Source organism: Varroa destructor, unplaced genomic scaffold, assembly GCF_002443255.2.
Source record: "Varroa destructor unplaced genomic scaffold, Vdes_3.0 BEIS01000007.1, whole genome shotgun sequence".
Classification (NCBI taxonomy): domain Eukaryota; kingdom Metazoa; phylum Arthropoda; class Arachnida; order Mesostigmata; family Varroidae; genus Varroa; species Varroa destructor.
In genome coordinates, this window is record NW_019211460.1 from 25311720 (window position 1) to 25328217 (window position 16498).

The 16498-nt window shown below is 43.2% G+C and overlaps 1 protein-coding gene across 3 annotated transcripts in view; it reads left to right on the top strand.

Annotated features, from left to right (window-relative positions):
* LOC111253933 (lachesin-like) overlaps window positions 1-16498 on the top strand; it is a 203593-nt gene that overhangs the window by 45130 nt on the left and 141965 nt on the right. Inside the window, exons 2-6 of one of the 3 annotated variants that reach the window (XM_086973930.1) lie at window positions 219-952; window positions 1740-1985; window positions 3277-3364; window positions 3725-3877; window positions 7048-7117. In XM_086973930.1, the coding sequence (XP_086830056.1) occupies window positions 3303-3364; window positions 3725-3877; window positions 7048-7117 (285 nt within the window). In that variant the 5' untranslated portion in view covers window positions 219-952; window positions 1740-1985; window positions 3277-3302. Of the gene's footprint in view, window positions 1-218; window positions 953-1739; window positions 1986-3276; window positions 3365-3724; window positions 3878-7047; window positions 7118-15383; window positions 15578-16498 lie in introns of those variants that run through there. The other 2 variants (XM_086973932.1, XM_086973931.1) reach the window with 2 other exon arrangements.

The window sequence follows — 16498 nt, forward strand, 5'->3', positions numbered from 1 at the left end:
TATATATAGGCGCCTTCGCTTGCTACAGCAAAAGCACTCATTGCGTACGTTTAACAGAGTAGGCAGGAATACCTGTACCATCAATAGAGACATGATCCTCACAAATTTATTGGCCGTCTAGAAACGACAACAAAAAAGAAAACCGCCCTACGATAACTAGGCATATGCACGAAGGTACGTTCGTCTATACTAATCAATAACTTTGTATTCTACCACAGGCACATCGTGTGAAGGCATGCTCGTGTGCGTGCCGGGCTCCACGCTGGCGTGGGTCGCAGCAAAGGGACATAGTTGAATGCGTAGGTGCCACGCGCATATTCGAGTATACGAGGAAGTAGGGGCGTTATGCCAAACTTAGCACTTGGAACAAATCGTCCTCACGGCCTCTCCTGCAGATCTTGCGCCGGACGAGTAACAGCCAAGCAAGCTTATACATATAAAGATATTACCCATCTAGCTCTGACTCCGTACGGTCTAACGACTGGACAAACAACTTGAGCTCTATGATCGTTCTGCCGCCAATATCATACTGACCTAACGGAAGATTCGCTTGTTTGTGCTGCAATTGATGATAATGACATATATCGACAGCCTAGTGGGGCTCCTTTGAAGGGCTGCAAGTCGTATTTTTAAAGGCACGAGCGGTATGCAATGGAAGCTGTGTCCGATAACGCTATGAGCAACATCAGTGATATAGATCGCTGGAACCCACAGCAAGCAGACAAGACACAGCTCCGACGACGACGACTACCTGTACGTAGACATTGTCTTAGAAATCCGGAAGCGAAACCCATTGGGTGGTTGGTTAATCGGTAGGCGAGATGGTTCAAAACGTCACGATGACCGGCCCTGATCCGATTTAGGGCAATGCATAGAAGTGATCAGATCAAATGATGACTTTGCTGGTGTCAGGAAGGTGCTATGCCCCGTCGATGCTGTCAAGTGACAGGTGGTGAGTTTTTTACCGACGAAAAGATAAGTAGTCATAACAGCAGAAAATGGCTACTTGTTGAATGTGCCAGGGTATGTATATCTCCTTATGAGGGCGAAAGCTTTTGGCACCGACATGCCTTGAATAGGCTTCCTGTTGTCTGTGGTACGGTGAATAGATTAAGTATGTGAAGTATAACTATATTGAAGCCGGTAAAATATCTTTCTGACAAAAGTTCTTTCAATCAGGGTATCGAACCTCTCAGTGTTTACATTTTTTGTTAAGTAAGATGCTCCGCAATTGAACGAATATCAATGCTTCCCTTTAAGAACTTGCGGTAACTTTTTGCACTGCATCGACAACATTATAGTCCGTACACTTATGCATAAGTACTTGCTCGAGGTTCTGGTTTACAATATATACAAAAGACAAATGAGCGGATTTGCTCTACATACTTATACTAGTAACAACGGTTTTTGTAAATACGTCCTGTTGTCGTAAAAAACCTGGACGTTCCGACAATCAAAAACGATCCATTCTCTGCTATGGTATTATAATTGCACGAGAAGCATATGACATGTATATATTTACATATATAATGGAGGACTCGGCTGTAGGTCGGAGACTCCTAGTATATCGACTAGCAGCCAGGGCTGTTATTTTCGAACGGCGCTCGATTTGTTAGCTAGGGGTTGTTTACATTCCTCACAGTGTATATATATATAGTTCTCTTTTTTTTTTTTTTATTTCCAACAGATAGAGATGCCTGCCATAATAATGTCTATTTTCGTTTACTTTGAGTCGTCAGAAATATCGACAGCAACCAGACAACGTTTACGGGCATGCGCCGAATGAAAATGGGGAACAGCTGTACACTACCAAACACCCGAGGAGTCGGTATCGCACTTAAATCTGTTACTTCGTATCAAGAAGAAAAAACCAAGTAGGAATACTTTCTTGTGGTCGGGGTAACATTTTGTTGGCACGATTTTGCTTTCCGTCCTCTGTCTCGACCTCCATCTGCGTGGAGCTAAATACTACAAAGGTTGTAAAGGTAAGATTGCAAACAAAAGTTATTAACGGTAACGAGATTTGCGAAAATCTAATAGTTACTAACAACTATGTATAATACACTTAGACGTACGGATAAACTTACGCGTTTCAACGTTTTTATATGACGACGACGACGAGATGATATTTTAACCTAGATAGTGGTTGTTTATTTCGCCCTTTCTTACCTTCGTCTGCCAGTCGCCGCTTTTAAATGATTCATAGAAATGTGCAATATAGTGATACCATTTGTTACATGAAATAGGTCAGGCTTATACAGGACAATAACATCATGTTGAAGAAGCTGCAGCGCGACAAGGACTTATTGAGGTATGACGCAGCTTCATGAGAGCTGAGACGCTTGCATCGTTCGTGATTATTTATTTAGCTGACAGATGCATCCCTTTACGTCTCTTGAGCCTTCAAGCTATGTTTAGGTATAGTGCTTGTCACGTTGGCTCGTGAATCACTCGTTAAAGATTCATGCAGAAGAATCAATCATATATGCGGGCTTGAATACGAATTTAAGCCATATGATGGTCAAAGTCATTCCGATTGAGTGGTGCTAGTTGAACGTATCGAGAGTCGGGCCTAATTACCAATTCTTCAAGCCCGACTAGGTACATAATGGCTTCGTTTGTAGGTAAGTTACTTGGAGTAATTAATTTTAGAGAACGGTTAATTTTTGCCTATTATAGTAACGACCCATTCTGTGTGGTAGTTGTAAAAGATTAATATTCACTTGTCAAAGTCCACGATTCCCATTATCGATTCGTATGAATCTAAATAATAATAAGTCTATTTAACGCTTCATGAAAACACAAATCCAAACACGGTACTCAACCACACCTAGATCAAAATGACGCGGCAGCAACGCCAAACACTTGAAGCCATTGGGTCTCCGGTTTTAATTTGATAGGACACACACGCGGATCGATATAGCCCTCTACTTGCGGCCTTATCAATATAGTTAGTGCTGTTATCATAATGGATGCATACTAACGAAGATGAGTGCGACCGCCTCTGTTCATCAATGATACATACAAAGTGCGCAAAAGTGAGACCATCGTAAAAACAAACATTAGTCCACAGTTAAGCAAAAAGTAGGCTTTTTGTGCAATAATAAATTGACTAAAAAAAGCCTTCCTTTTTCCTTACTGGGAGCCAGTGTCTGTCTACCCAAAAGCTTAGGCCTCACCCTACAGGCCAACATACGTTCTATTAGATTAACTAGTGCTGAAACTCTAAAAACAAAGCTAATAAATAATCACTCAAACGTTTTCATTTATCTTCAGGTTCATGCCCAGATTTTGTGGTCGATATGGACGGACGCGTTATAGTGGCGGCTTCATATAGATTATCAGTTGGATTTCTGGGACAAAGGTAAGATGCTTATCTGTGACATTGTTATCTCTACTGCGCATCGTAAGATCAAGCAATAATACCACGACAGTTTCTGCCTTATATAGACAACAGGACCCTTATGTGCATGTAGTCCATTTTCTATGCGCATACGTCTCATTTGACATGTTCCCCCTATCGAACGCATTGTATGTCCGTCACTATGTAGCAATTAAGTCCACAGTAATTCAAATGCTATCTTTTGACTGAATTGCCCGCCCACCCGATTCCCGCTGCCGGTGTATTACTGCCGTTCACAGTATCAGCTATCTAACTTTAATAAAGCTGTAGTAAACTACGGGCGATTAACAACATGGTTTCAACTTCTGATTTTATTCCCAGACTCTTCTTACACGAAACCCAAGCTGATCATTTCCGTGGCAAGATTGGCACGTGGCGGCTAGCAAGAACCGTTACAACTGCGATTAAAAATCGAATACTACAGAGAAGCTGCCACTATGATCGCTACCACATTACGGTAGCCAACGTTACGAGGTGTATTGTTCAGGCGGGTTATAGCTATAGGTCGTTCAAAGCTGCGGCAATTGTGAGGCCCTTGCCTTTCTTGACCGTTCAGAGTCAGGCAAACGGTTTCGCTTGGCCTCTCAGTTCGCCGAGAATCGACAACCAAATGAGCAAACCTCCCTGCAAACTGCACACACGCTTGACGTCATTCGACGATCCCAAACCCATCGGCATATTTGCCAATCCTAAACTATGCGCTACCATATAACTGCAGTCCACCTTAACCCGCACTGTACTCTATCTCTGTTATTGCTCTGTTGAGTCGGGGCAAATGGAAAAAGTGGGTAGTGAGGTCGCTGGATGCTCACCGAGGGTCTACAAACAGCTAATGTATTCACGTTGAAGGGCGGGCCAATAATTTCACACCGGTATGCAGGCCTCAAGGAAGGTCTCTGCTGAAACAACCAAACACTATAATAAATCACATGTAATAGCAGCTCGACCAGAAGAAGCTAGAATTAGTTGACGCATGCGTAACCTTATTCTGTAATCGTTAGCAGCGGGAGTATGACACACAGGCACGCAAGGCTGGCGTACTTCGATAATGATCACTTCGTGTCGAATGGTCCAAGTAATGTCTACGCCTTTTACGCAAGTAGAAAGTATCCTTCTTCGCTGACATACACGCACAAGCTGCTTGTAATCTATACGAATTTAAGAATGCATAGTGACCCAGGTTTACGGAGCATGTTCTGACGGTGAGCCAACAAGCAGCGCCTGTCATCGCAATAGTTTTTAAAATCTATTTAATTAAAAATCGTACAGGAGTGTCAGTTTTATTAGGAAGCCTTAGACCTTCATGCGGGGCCTAAACACACATACAATGCACGTATACATACGTTAGGTATAGTGAAATTTGTGTGATAGGCTAATTAATGTCTCGCTAGAGAGCTGGGGAGCTTTGCTTTGAATGAATTCTTATAGATCTCCGAGGGCTATGACTACCTTCCTAGATATTAACAGTCAAAAGTACAGTAGAAAAAGTTACTGTTGCTATTTGTGTGTCGAGGTATTTGTGCAGCCGCATCAATTAACTTACTAGTTTCAAAGCTTTTTCAACGTGTTCCCTATATAAACCGTCAGGAATGTCCGGAGTAGTAAATCACAATGATTAATAAATGCAGTTTGCAGGTTATGAAAAGGGCGTCTATGTGAAGAGTAGTTACGTGACCGTTTTTAGCGCATAGTAACTAGTGCTAGCGAGCTGTTTTGCTTATTATCTAGTGAGTAAAACGGTGGAATACAAACACGAAGTGCTATAAAATTTGTTTATCCAAATATTTCGGTTTTCTTTCTACAAAAGTACAATCGACTTCGCTCATTATTAACCGATAATAGAATTCAAACTTACGTATTTACCCATACGCTGGCATGGACACAGTTAACCGTAATCGTCCAATTAATCAAATACTTTTTAAGCGTTAATGGTCATACATGTAACCACAACTGTGCGCAGGTATTCGTGCTCCACCCATAGGTTAGCCCTTGAGTGATTTGAATACTTCCACTCGTCCTGTACAAAAATATCAGATTTACGCTCTATATGGCAAACACATACGCTCCCGGCTCTTTCCGTTCCGCTTTTTCTGCCTCTAGCGCCTAAAAGTGCAACTACGGGAGGGTCTGTTAGAGTCAATGCACAGGAAAATGGCCATTTTGTGTTAGTCACGCGTTCGTCATTGCCGCTGCCTCATCGTAACCGTGGGTGCCAGCTCAGTCTATATCAGCGCCATTACCAAGCCCTTGCTGCCGGCCTTTGCCCCGTTTTGTCCCGCCGAGTTCGGAGGGATAGAAGCAAAATGGTTCTTTGAGTCGTTTGTTGAGTAAACCGACGTTGACCACTGCTGTTTATTTCGACTAGCAGTACAGACCTGGGTACCGTGCCGGCAATAACGCCAAGGACTCGTCCACCACTGCTAACAGCATCAGCCAGAGCACGTGGACAGCAGAAGCATGATAAAGGAGCTGAGGAGGTAGGAGAAGAAGTTGATGCCTAACTTTCTAATGGACTCCTTGATGAACGGACCAACAGCGACGCTCTACTTCTGTCGCCTTGCGCAGGGCCCGTTAAGAGAATCTTCTGATCTGTCCGTATCTCAGCAACGCAGGCTACGTGTATGGTATATATTGTCGTATGTACGTACACAATGCGGGCCAATGGAACGGTGACGTTTTTCTTCACCGTGCGTGCTCTGTCAAGTAATGCGTAAACAAGACCCTGGTGGGCGAAAACTTACTGAGAAACGGTATGGGCGGAAATTCGTGCAGGGTTCTGGGCTTCTAGCACGACTATTACAATCACCGCGGTGTACGTGTGGGTAAAATCAAGCGAAAGATAACAGTAGCAGTATAAGGATTTGGGACAAACAGGTGACGCCTAGGAAAGCGAAGGGCCGGGGACGGGAGGGTCGATGTGTCAACCGAGAAACTGACGTCGACGAGAAACTAGGATTCGGCCGGGTTTTCATTTGGTATTGTTCTGCAACCAGCCTTTGGCCGGGCAGTGGTCGCAAGGGCAACAATAGGGACAATGGAAACAGCAGATGGAGTTGTATGCGGCCGCTTTAGCATAGAGCGCGGGGCCATAGAAGCAATGGCAATGACAGCGACAGCAAATATAGATGCTTCTACCACCTTGACGAAGCATCTCGTTATAATAACTGTATTTTGTGTGTATGTGCGTATAGAGTTACGTGCGGGATTTAACCAGACACATCACAGAGACTGGAAAATGCGCTCAAAAAACTAATGTCAACGAACACTCGACTTTCGATGTTTCAGTTGAACATATTATTCATGATCGGATAGCGCAAACCGAATTGTCAACATATACGAAAAGTCAGCTTAAAAAAGTATGACTGGACGTTGTGTTTGTGTTTCCAAGGGCTTGCCTCTGCTTTTGAGGCTTAGGAAGTTGAACAGTTACTAACTTTAATTTGAAAACTAACGATTGAAGTTTGCATTTTCTATTCATTGGCTTTTTATTGTAATTGACGGTCTTCCTTTATTACGAAGCACAACCAGCTGCTTTTTAAAGCATGCCATCAAAGGGAATTGGTATTCGTAGTACATGTTGTTGGTAACGATCAAAAGCTATCGTATAATATCATCTAAAGCGTTTCGTTTACTCGTTCCCACAGGCCGAAAGGGACGCTATTGTGCAGTCATGCTAAGTACTGTCATCTCATCACGACGTTCTTTAACGAGAAGGTGAGCAAGGCTATTCTAGCCAAACATTGCTACGACATAAATTATGTATATATGCTTCATAACTTAAATTATTTTATCCCGATGTCCGGCTGCCGCTGGACTTTTAGTATTTTGCAGTAAGCCGACTTACTATATGGTGCTCCTTGCCAGCACTTCGCATGATTCTTGAGCAAGCTAAATTAAAACACGTATTTTGAAATGCTAAGCTAAACATGCGTCATTTTCTGGCAACATCCCATCACTCTAGAACCTGTGAGGAAAAACTATAACAGGTGATTTTTGCATCCATTAAAGTAAAACTGGCATTATTAGAGATCAAAACACATTCTAATCTGATGGTGCCATAAGCGGCGGATGCATTTAGAGTTGAAGATGTGTATGGTCTAGCATCATCATAGTGAGGAGCGGCTGTCCTTCTGCTCATTGGTTCGGGTTGATTTGTTTCAATGAGTTTCTGTTATCTTGTTAGTTGTTGACAGCAAAGATCGGAATCAATCATTCTGCTAATGGCAACAACTCAAAATGCACGATTCCTTTCCCCATTCCGACAACCTGCACACAACTACTACTACTGCTACCGATGCGATTCATACCACCTTAAATAGGTTACTTCGAAGCCATATAGCTTTAAAAACTTTATCTGGGTTGTAGAATTAGGGGGATTACAGCATTGAGCCCCACATATCACATCAGTACTCTTTGGAAATAACCCCCGTCTCTCTAGTGGTGGCTAAATGCATTTCTCTTTTAATAGATGTACTTCGAACCGGCCGTAGCTATGAAGCCGGCAACCGGAAACAAAAGACGTGTTGATACACCGTAGCCTGTGCCGTTACCAACTCGGAAGCAAACGAGGGGTAGAAAGGCCCTCCCTGGGAAATTCGAGATGCTATTTAATGGAGATGATGGAGACTGGCGTGCGATACCCGCGGCTTGTCTGCACGTTAGAACGCGTTGGTTAGAGTGCGCGAATTGAAATGGAATATTCGACCGGGTCGTGCAGCGGGCGGTTTAGAAACGCTGTGCTCGATGCATCGTGGTGGCAATAGGAAAAATTCAAAACAGCTGAGTCGTTTGCGAAGCAGCAATAGAAACGCGAGCCAAAAATCCACTGAACTCAGACCTGGATGACAGCATATGGTGATCGTAGCCAGCTCAGCACTTGATTCATGCTCCTAATTTAATGACCAATTCTAATTTCTCTATATTCGTTAGAACATATCTCAGCTATTCTAACGCCGATTATTCGAATAGTCAACAACGAGTAGAACAGGGGCATGTTGAAACAGGATAAAGGAGTGGGTACTGATTAAAGCCTTAGAATTGGCACACTTTGGACAAACCAGTTCCGAGAGGCGCGGCTAATATTAAGATAAAATCAAAATAAGTATTAGGATCGTTAGCTGCCAGCAAAATATATCAAGTTCTGTGGATGGCTCACAATTTAGTCAATTCTCAAGGCCTAGTTCTTTTATTATGTGTCACAATTTCCACTAGCATTATACTTTAGCCGGTAATTAAATTCGTTTTGTGACCGCTAGTTCTTCTACAATATATAACATCTGCCGTCTGTGCTATAATTTAGCGCTTCAAAAGAAATAAAAACAATTTGCCGAATGAGCTGTTCTCTGTAGCGAGAATATGCTTGTCCTGGTAGCGAGAGACCCTGAGAACGCCGGAACCGGCAGACCTCAAAGACCTGAGGCAAGTTACCTGCCGTCTCATATTTGTTACAATTCTAGGCCGCGGTGTGAATAGTTTCAACTGCGGCGCTCCTGTGCAACTTCGTGTCAAACAATCTGCCATTGCCATCGTTATCCTGAATTGTACGCCCCGGTGATGATTCCGCCCAAAAGCCATCGCGGCGTGGAAAGACAGTTGAATAATACTGAATAGACGGGGTACTTGTTACTAGTTCGTGGTCGGATCGCTAGAACTATCAGTGTGGTACCCTCTACATTACCTTTCAATACGTTACGTTGTCTAGCCGTCGATTAATATGTGCGTAGCAAAATAATTGACAATAGTGATGACGACAGTATCGAAACCAACAAAAACCACAGAGCCATCTGTCGTCGCCATTGCGCAGCTCTGTCACCGCCACGCGGTAGCTGGTTGAGCGGCCATCCACCCTCTGCTGCGGTTTGGACTTTCTTGTTCGGGTCTCTTTGTTCGTGGCCTTGCTCCATACGCACCTTTAGATCCGCCTGTATGAGTCTCTGATTGATTTGCCTGCGGGAAGCCCAGTCCGGTGACAATGTACGTGTACGACGTAGTCAGTCAATTAGCGCGCGAACACAAATGAACCAGAGAGAACAACACGTTATAAATCCACATGCTCTATGAAGGATCGTCACTGCGACACGCGCTGGATAATGTGACTAGCTTGATTAATAGCGTGGCTACCGTGCTGCATTGAGCTTGCATGTGAGTAGGCGTGGGGGGTACAGGTAGATAATAGAGAATAGACAATACGATGCATATGCGCCATATATATACCATATGTGGACTTTGGAAGTAGAATTAACGATATGAAATAGTAGCTACGAACACAGAAGGAAGCAGGCGATAACGTTGAGTACGTACGTGCGACACTCAGTGCAGCCTAGGATGGCCTATAATATTGATTTATATTCTCGTCACGACATCCATAGCTGGACTAACACCAGTTGCAAAGTATATTGTTTTTATTATAAACAGTTATATTACTTGATTAAGTTAATGTAACGTATGGACTAGCCTTTATAGACACGTTTGCATATGGATTTGTTTGTGTAAATGATGCTTGTCCTTTTTATTTGCCTTACAAAGGTACGTTTGGCTCTTCCTGAAATACTCGAACGCATTTTCTTTGTTATAGAGCGATAGTACTTAACATCGGTTGCAGATGTTCTTTACCATCATAGCCTACAAATACATACGACGACATGTACGACGCGTATCACTCCAGGTGTGACTAAATTCGGAATGCATAAAAACATCTTTTACAGGCTAGGCCAGTCAAATTTCGATGTTACCTGTACTAGCTTCATCGTCGATATGTGTCTATATTAAAGAAACAAAACGAAGTATACTGAAGCACTATGAGCTAATCGGTATATGAGGTGTGAAGCGGGCTTTTCCGCGTGACCTTGCACCGTAAAATGAAACAATCCTGCCAAGTCGGTGCTAAAAACGTCGTCGTTCTTTAGGTGCCATGTTAATGGCTAATCTATAGCCCCAACCTAAACGCGAAGACGAGTATGACGTCTATTGAATCGTATGGTTCTTAGACATAAAAACAGCGTTTGTTTTATGCCATCGTGAAATACGAATTTACCACGCGAGTTGTTATATTTTGATTTGTCCCTTTTGAAGCATAATTTGGTTCTCTATTTTGAAAGCATCCAATCGAAATGAATTAAAACTAGCATTCTTTCACACGCGTTTACTTTTCCCGTAGGTCAAAAGCAATTCTCCGTGCAAGCATTAAATATTCAGCGTAAAATACGTTGCTCGACATACGGCAATGGAAAACGTATTAGGCTCAATTACACTTGATTCCCAAATGTACTTAACTTACAAGAACCGCAGGTCTGTACCTACGAGGGCGCAGCTCGGAAGCGCTCCATATGCTGATGCGTTCGCATTTTGCTTATTTTCTTTTACTTGTCTAAGGCTCAGAGGTCTAGGTATGAACTTTGCAACTATTCGAACGAAAATCTTAAGGCTCACGCTTCCAGTAAGGTATGTGCAACGCTGCCACCTCGTGGACAAATTATGTACGCATACAACAATAGCCTTGACGCATTAGGCACATACACGCTGTACAAACACATCATAATCAAATACTCCTGTTTTTTAATAACATTCAAGGCATATTCTTCACTAAAATCTGTGACTCGATTGAATTGCCGTAAAGTATGTGATAATTCTAGCACAAAAGATCAATATTCATTGAAAAATATATACGACAACGTAGACATTGGTTACTTTAAAGGATAACGTCTCAGCCCTTGTAACGCACGCTGTGTTTCATTCTGTTGTATTGGAGGAGTGTGTTTTCGTACGTATCAAAGCGCCCTTTCATTTCCCTTTTAAGTAAGGGTGCCTGATGATGGTACATGATGTAGTATTCCGAAGTAATAGTCCATATCACAGATGATAAATACGACAAACATGAGAATTACTAAGAAACCAAGAGTATTCAGACTGCAAGAGGTGATACTGGTCGTCAAACATTGAAAAAAAAAAAACAGTTATTTTTCTAGGTATGGTACCCCAGAATGTGTTCACATCACTTTTAGACAGATACGCCGGGTTTTTTCATTCAGATGTTGTGCAGGGCTATCTGATAAGGCCATGACAACACTACTGTGGTAGGACTTGGAGATATGCTCTTCGTCATTCTGTTGCATTTCAACTCTTTGCATTTTACGATCTCTGTCGCCCCTCTATTAGAAATGTTTCCCGCCAATTTTCGTTTCTTTCTCCTTCCCCGATTTTAATACCGACAGATAATTTTAAAAAGTCAATATAACAAAAAGTGACCTGTTCCAATACAACACCACCCCACCATGCAACACTTCAGCCCTCCACAGTCGATTTCCTCTACACGCTCCATTTGGCCACCGATCCGAGGCACACATAAAGGACGACAATTTTCATCCACTGAAAAAGGCTCGACACGAGTGACGCAGTGGGAGATTTCTTGTTCACTGTCGATCTTTTGCTTTCCCACCCTCTACAACAACTACCCCGTTGGACGTTGTTGAACTACATAAGACGAACTCTCGCTTTTAGCTGCCCAGCTATACCTACAGGGTACCTGGCTAGACGGACCAACAGCGAGGGGAAGATGGAGTTGTTCTTCAATTGCTTCTATTGTTGTTTGTCTATGGTCACCGGTGCTACTGGTGATGTCCAATACAACAATGTTGTCTATACAGATTCACGCTGTATCGGCGAGAGGCGGTCCGTATTGTTGCTACTGCTTGGCCATGGCGCCCTGTTGAACATTGAAGAACTGACCCAGCGTCACTCCAACACCGCCTAGTGGCCCCTTTGCCACCCCCCGCCCGTCAGAAAGATCCTCTCATCCCCGTTAACTCCACAAAGCATCCGTGCTTTTCTTTGGCTACTTCATCCTTTGCTGCTGGAGGGTGATGCATTTCAACAAAGCGGACGGTCGGTTGGCCTATTCCGATTGGCCGCCAGCAATAACAGCGATGAAGCTGAACGTGGGCATCGGTTGTGTGCATACCCAGTTCGCTTCGGTGGCCGAGAAGTCACCACCGTTTCCATGTTTTGGCCTTCCGCAAGCGAAAGCATCGAAGATAGTGGTCGTAGTTGCAGGAAAGAAAGAAAGAAGCCTATGAAAACAGCTGCAACAGTCCAACTGGTGACTAGCCTGCTTTTGGGCCTGATCTCGCTTTCACGTCGTTGCGACGGGTAGCAACCTGGAGGATACAATTCTGGCAAAGATCGACAAAGAACCCATAGAAGGAGGGACTGGACGAGGCGGTGAACGGCGCCACTACGCGTAGAGTTCAATGGGAGTGAGTAAAAGGCAAATGGCCGCAGGGCTGAATCGCTATTGTGACTGCGACTATCAGTTGCCCGCCAGATGACACCATCCTATACACAGCCGCGCATGAACACACAAAGTGCAATGTCACTGCTCAGCAGTACAAACGACTGGCCACAGTCATCGCGTTGTAATCGACGAGGTAACGCGTCCTTCGGGGTCCGTGACGTTTCAGACGGAGGATAGCCTTTAGGCATTGAAACCTACGTCCTATTCGTTTCAACCTGCGCTGTAGTGATGGCAGGGGCCAGGCAGATTGACGATGCTAGGTAGATGAAAATCTAAATAGTGAACGATGAACCCGACCGAGAGAGTTAAAACAAATAATAGATGCTACTTCCGAATATAGTAAATATTTTTGATTAGTGGAAATGGGACAGTATTGCAAAAGGATTGTAGGGTAAGGCGAGAAGTGCCACACAGGCGTCACCGGAACGCTCGGCACGGCGCGAGAATAATACGCTCTCTGTTAGGAGAGTGAATGTCAACATTAGGAAATGAAAAAACGGTTCTGATGTCGAAGAAATTTATAAAACGCTGAACTGAGTTCGTGAAATAAAGATTGAGGACCGTGTCGCTGATCGAGGACGGCCAACATACGTAAGTTATGTTCCTTTTAGGGAAAGACCAGTTCGACTCAAGTACCTGTTTAATCTGCAATTATATACATTAATTGGCAACAATCTTTACAAAAAATACATAATAAAATAATGAAAGGAGTATTTGTGTAAACTATACGGTAGGATATATGAATCTGGAGGCTTTCTGGCGAGCTGTCTTTAGTACAGTATCTGGACAAAAACACATAATTTAACGACATACACATTTTTCGCATGTACTCGAAGTGCCATAATTAATGCTTTATTCGATACCACCATAACTGACTATAGCTATATCTTCAATTCAGGATGTGGAGTAGTCGTTTTCAGAACATTTCTTTCTTAATCTGCAAATTTTATAGTGGCCATGCGTCATGCGATAGCGGTAGATTTAATTCGCTATAATGTCGCTCAAATACGCTACATGCAAAAATTTCCAGCAGAATTAATTTTGGCCTGATAGCAGTCTTGAGAGCGCAGCGGCTGAAACAGCAAATAGGAACAAAAGGTGCAAAGAGGCGTAGAAGGTCTCAAAAAGATTATTTATTGTAGCCTATCTAGTCAACCCAATAGGCAATTGTATTCTGCTCGTCAAAACGGTCGTTAATTCGTTAATTTCTGCATGAATAATCCAGGTGTATTAAAAGTGGCCTTCAGGGCCATTTTGAAACATATTCTCTCTGTCATCCTCTCCCTCTCTCTCTCTCTCTCTCTCTCGCGCGCGCGCGCGCGCGCGCGCACGCGCGCTCTCTGAGAGCGAGAGAGAGAGAGACAGACAGACAGACAGACAGACACCTCAAATCTGGCAATAATGTAAACTGTCAATTTCGGGTAAGTAGAAAGTTTTTTTTTTAATTTTTAATGCCACATTGTCGGCTATGAAACTAATCCACTGAATATACTTGGGATTTACCAATACATTTAAAAGCTTTGTCCCTAAAGCGATTCGAATTGAAAATCGATGTACAAAACACTTTTGGGGTACTATTTGGGTTTTTATGTTTCTGATTTATTAGTTAGCATTCATTATTGCATCCATAACTGAGCCCACACTGATACGGTTTGAGTTATTGTTTAACCTATGCTAGTGCAGATGGGGTAGTTTCATCTGGTTGCCGTATCAAGGTCGGTCAAGTATATTTTGTCATTTTGAAAACATTGGCTCGGAAGACAACTTCTTAAAGCAATACGCTTCGCCGACGAAACAATCCGAGGAAATTGCAAGTTCAGTTACTCGATCGTACAATATTTGTACCTGTACACTATCGGAACAAATCGTAGGGCTCAGCAGGGCAAAGCCAAAGTTTAATCTCTTCCTTGACGAATTTTACATGGCTCCCCATGCCCCCGAGTAGATGGCCCGCATGGACTACTGGCTTGATGCGTTCCATAGCAACTCAGGCCTTGCCAATCAAGTACTTTTTGGAAAAAAAAAAAACGTGAAATTATCGATTAGAGACCCAACAGATTTAGTGACGCTTATAAATCGCTATACACGTCCCACAGCCATACTAGAGCTCTGCGTTTATTTTAGCTTAGGCTCTCCTCTACTCTCACGGTAATATGACAATGTTATCAATGACGATCCATTGTGCTGTCTTCACGGTACTGAAGGACCCAACCATAACTCCATTGCTTATGTCCCTCGGTAGCCCCGTCGCAGATCGGATTCCTTCCTCAGCATTCGATGACGGGACAAGTTTGTTAGACCATAGGTGGTCGAAAGGGTCCGTCGCTATATGGCACCAAAGGGAGAGAGTGCAATAACCAGTCAAATATGTACAACAAGTGCCCAAGCAATGTAAAATGATTGTCGTAAATCTCGACCATGATACGAATAGACGTGTAAAGGTACTGAGGTGATATGATTTGCGAAGTCCTGTGCGGTGAGGGGGAGCAGTAAAGCTGTTTCATTCAGTACTTCAATTCGTGTTAGAATATTTGACCGCGTTATTTCGAGCCCCCATCGTTGAGAAGATGTGTTGAGTTGGAGCATGCAACCCAAAGGAAATAATAATTCGTTCTTTTTTCAGCTTCAAATCTCTAAGCACGTGTAAGAGCGTCGCGCTTCCTTTAGCTTCTTTGTTTCCTGTTTTTATAGGTTACATATGTACGAGAGTGGTCGCTGTGAACGGGGATTTGCTGCGTTTCTCCAGGATTCGTCATTATATGGCCATTTTATATGGACGAGAATCGTAATCGTTTAATGGATACAGATCACCGCGTAAATGATTAGCGGGAAATATGGGGAAACACGAACAAAAGCATGTCTCGACGTCCTATCATCGACAATGAGTAAGGAAGCATAATTAAAAGAATATACGTATGTTCATGCGTTCGCCTGCTATGATGATTCCGTTTGACTATCGAAGGTTTGCAAAAGAAGGCTTTAAATCATTGGGGTTGCACGATGCAATATTTTCGTCTTATAGATTTATGTACATGGAGTGTTAGCACAGACGAACATACAGGCAGTACTTTACCTCCTAGATATTGTACAATATAGGATATCTACAGCTGATATGGTATATGACCGTAGATGTGCTCATGCCAGTAGTTTATTGGTTTCGATTGTTGTTTGCACGATATAGCCGATCAACATCTGTGCACGTGTGCTCGGCCATGAAAAGGGGGGTGACGTGCTTGTTAGCATGCAATTTGTTCCGGCAGACGAACCGGCTTATATTAATAGCGACCTCACCATTCTAATCTGCAGAAGTCTTCATCGCAAACTTCATTCTTGTTGTTCTCGTTGTCAAAACGGTGACAATAAGCTGCGCTTTAGCGTGGCAACTTGTCGTTCCGCTCGACTTGGCCTTGTCGGGCCGAAAGAATCAGGCAAAGTCAGCCTGACTGGCGCACGCGACCGGTACACGGTTTGTCTGTCGTGTAAAGAACACCAATTGAGCCGCTATTACAGCTTTTTCTGAACGCTATTAATACAACAAAAGTTGCAATAATGACAGAGTCAAAAATAGCTAGACGAGCAGGGCTTCCTGCTTGCTAGATGGCTGTTATATCAGCTAAGAAAAAATTACCAGTAACAGTTCGAGCATGCGCTAAAAACACAAACTACAGGTACTAATTAACGATCCCGTTTAACCTTGCATTCTTTGCAAAAGCTCTGTCAGGTCTCGCCGATCAATCTAATTGAAAGTTGGGTTGGTGTTCGTTTTACAGCTTCATTGTTGTTGTGTCTATGTCTTAATTACAAAT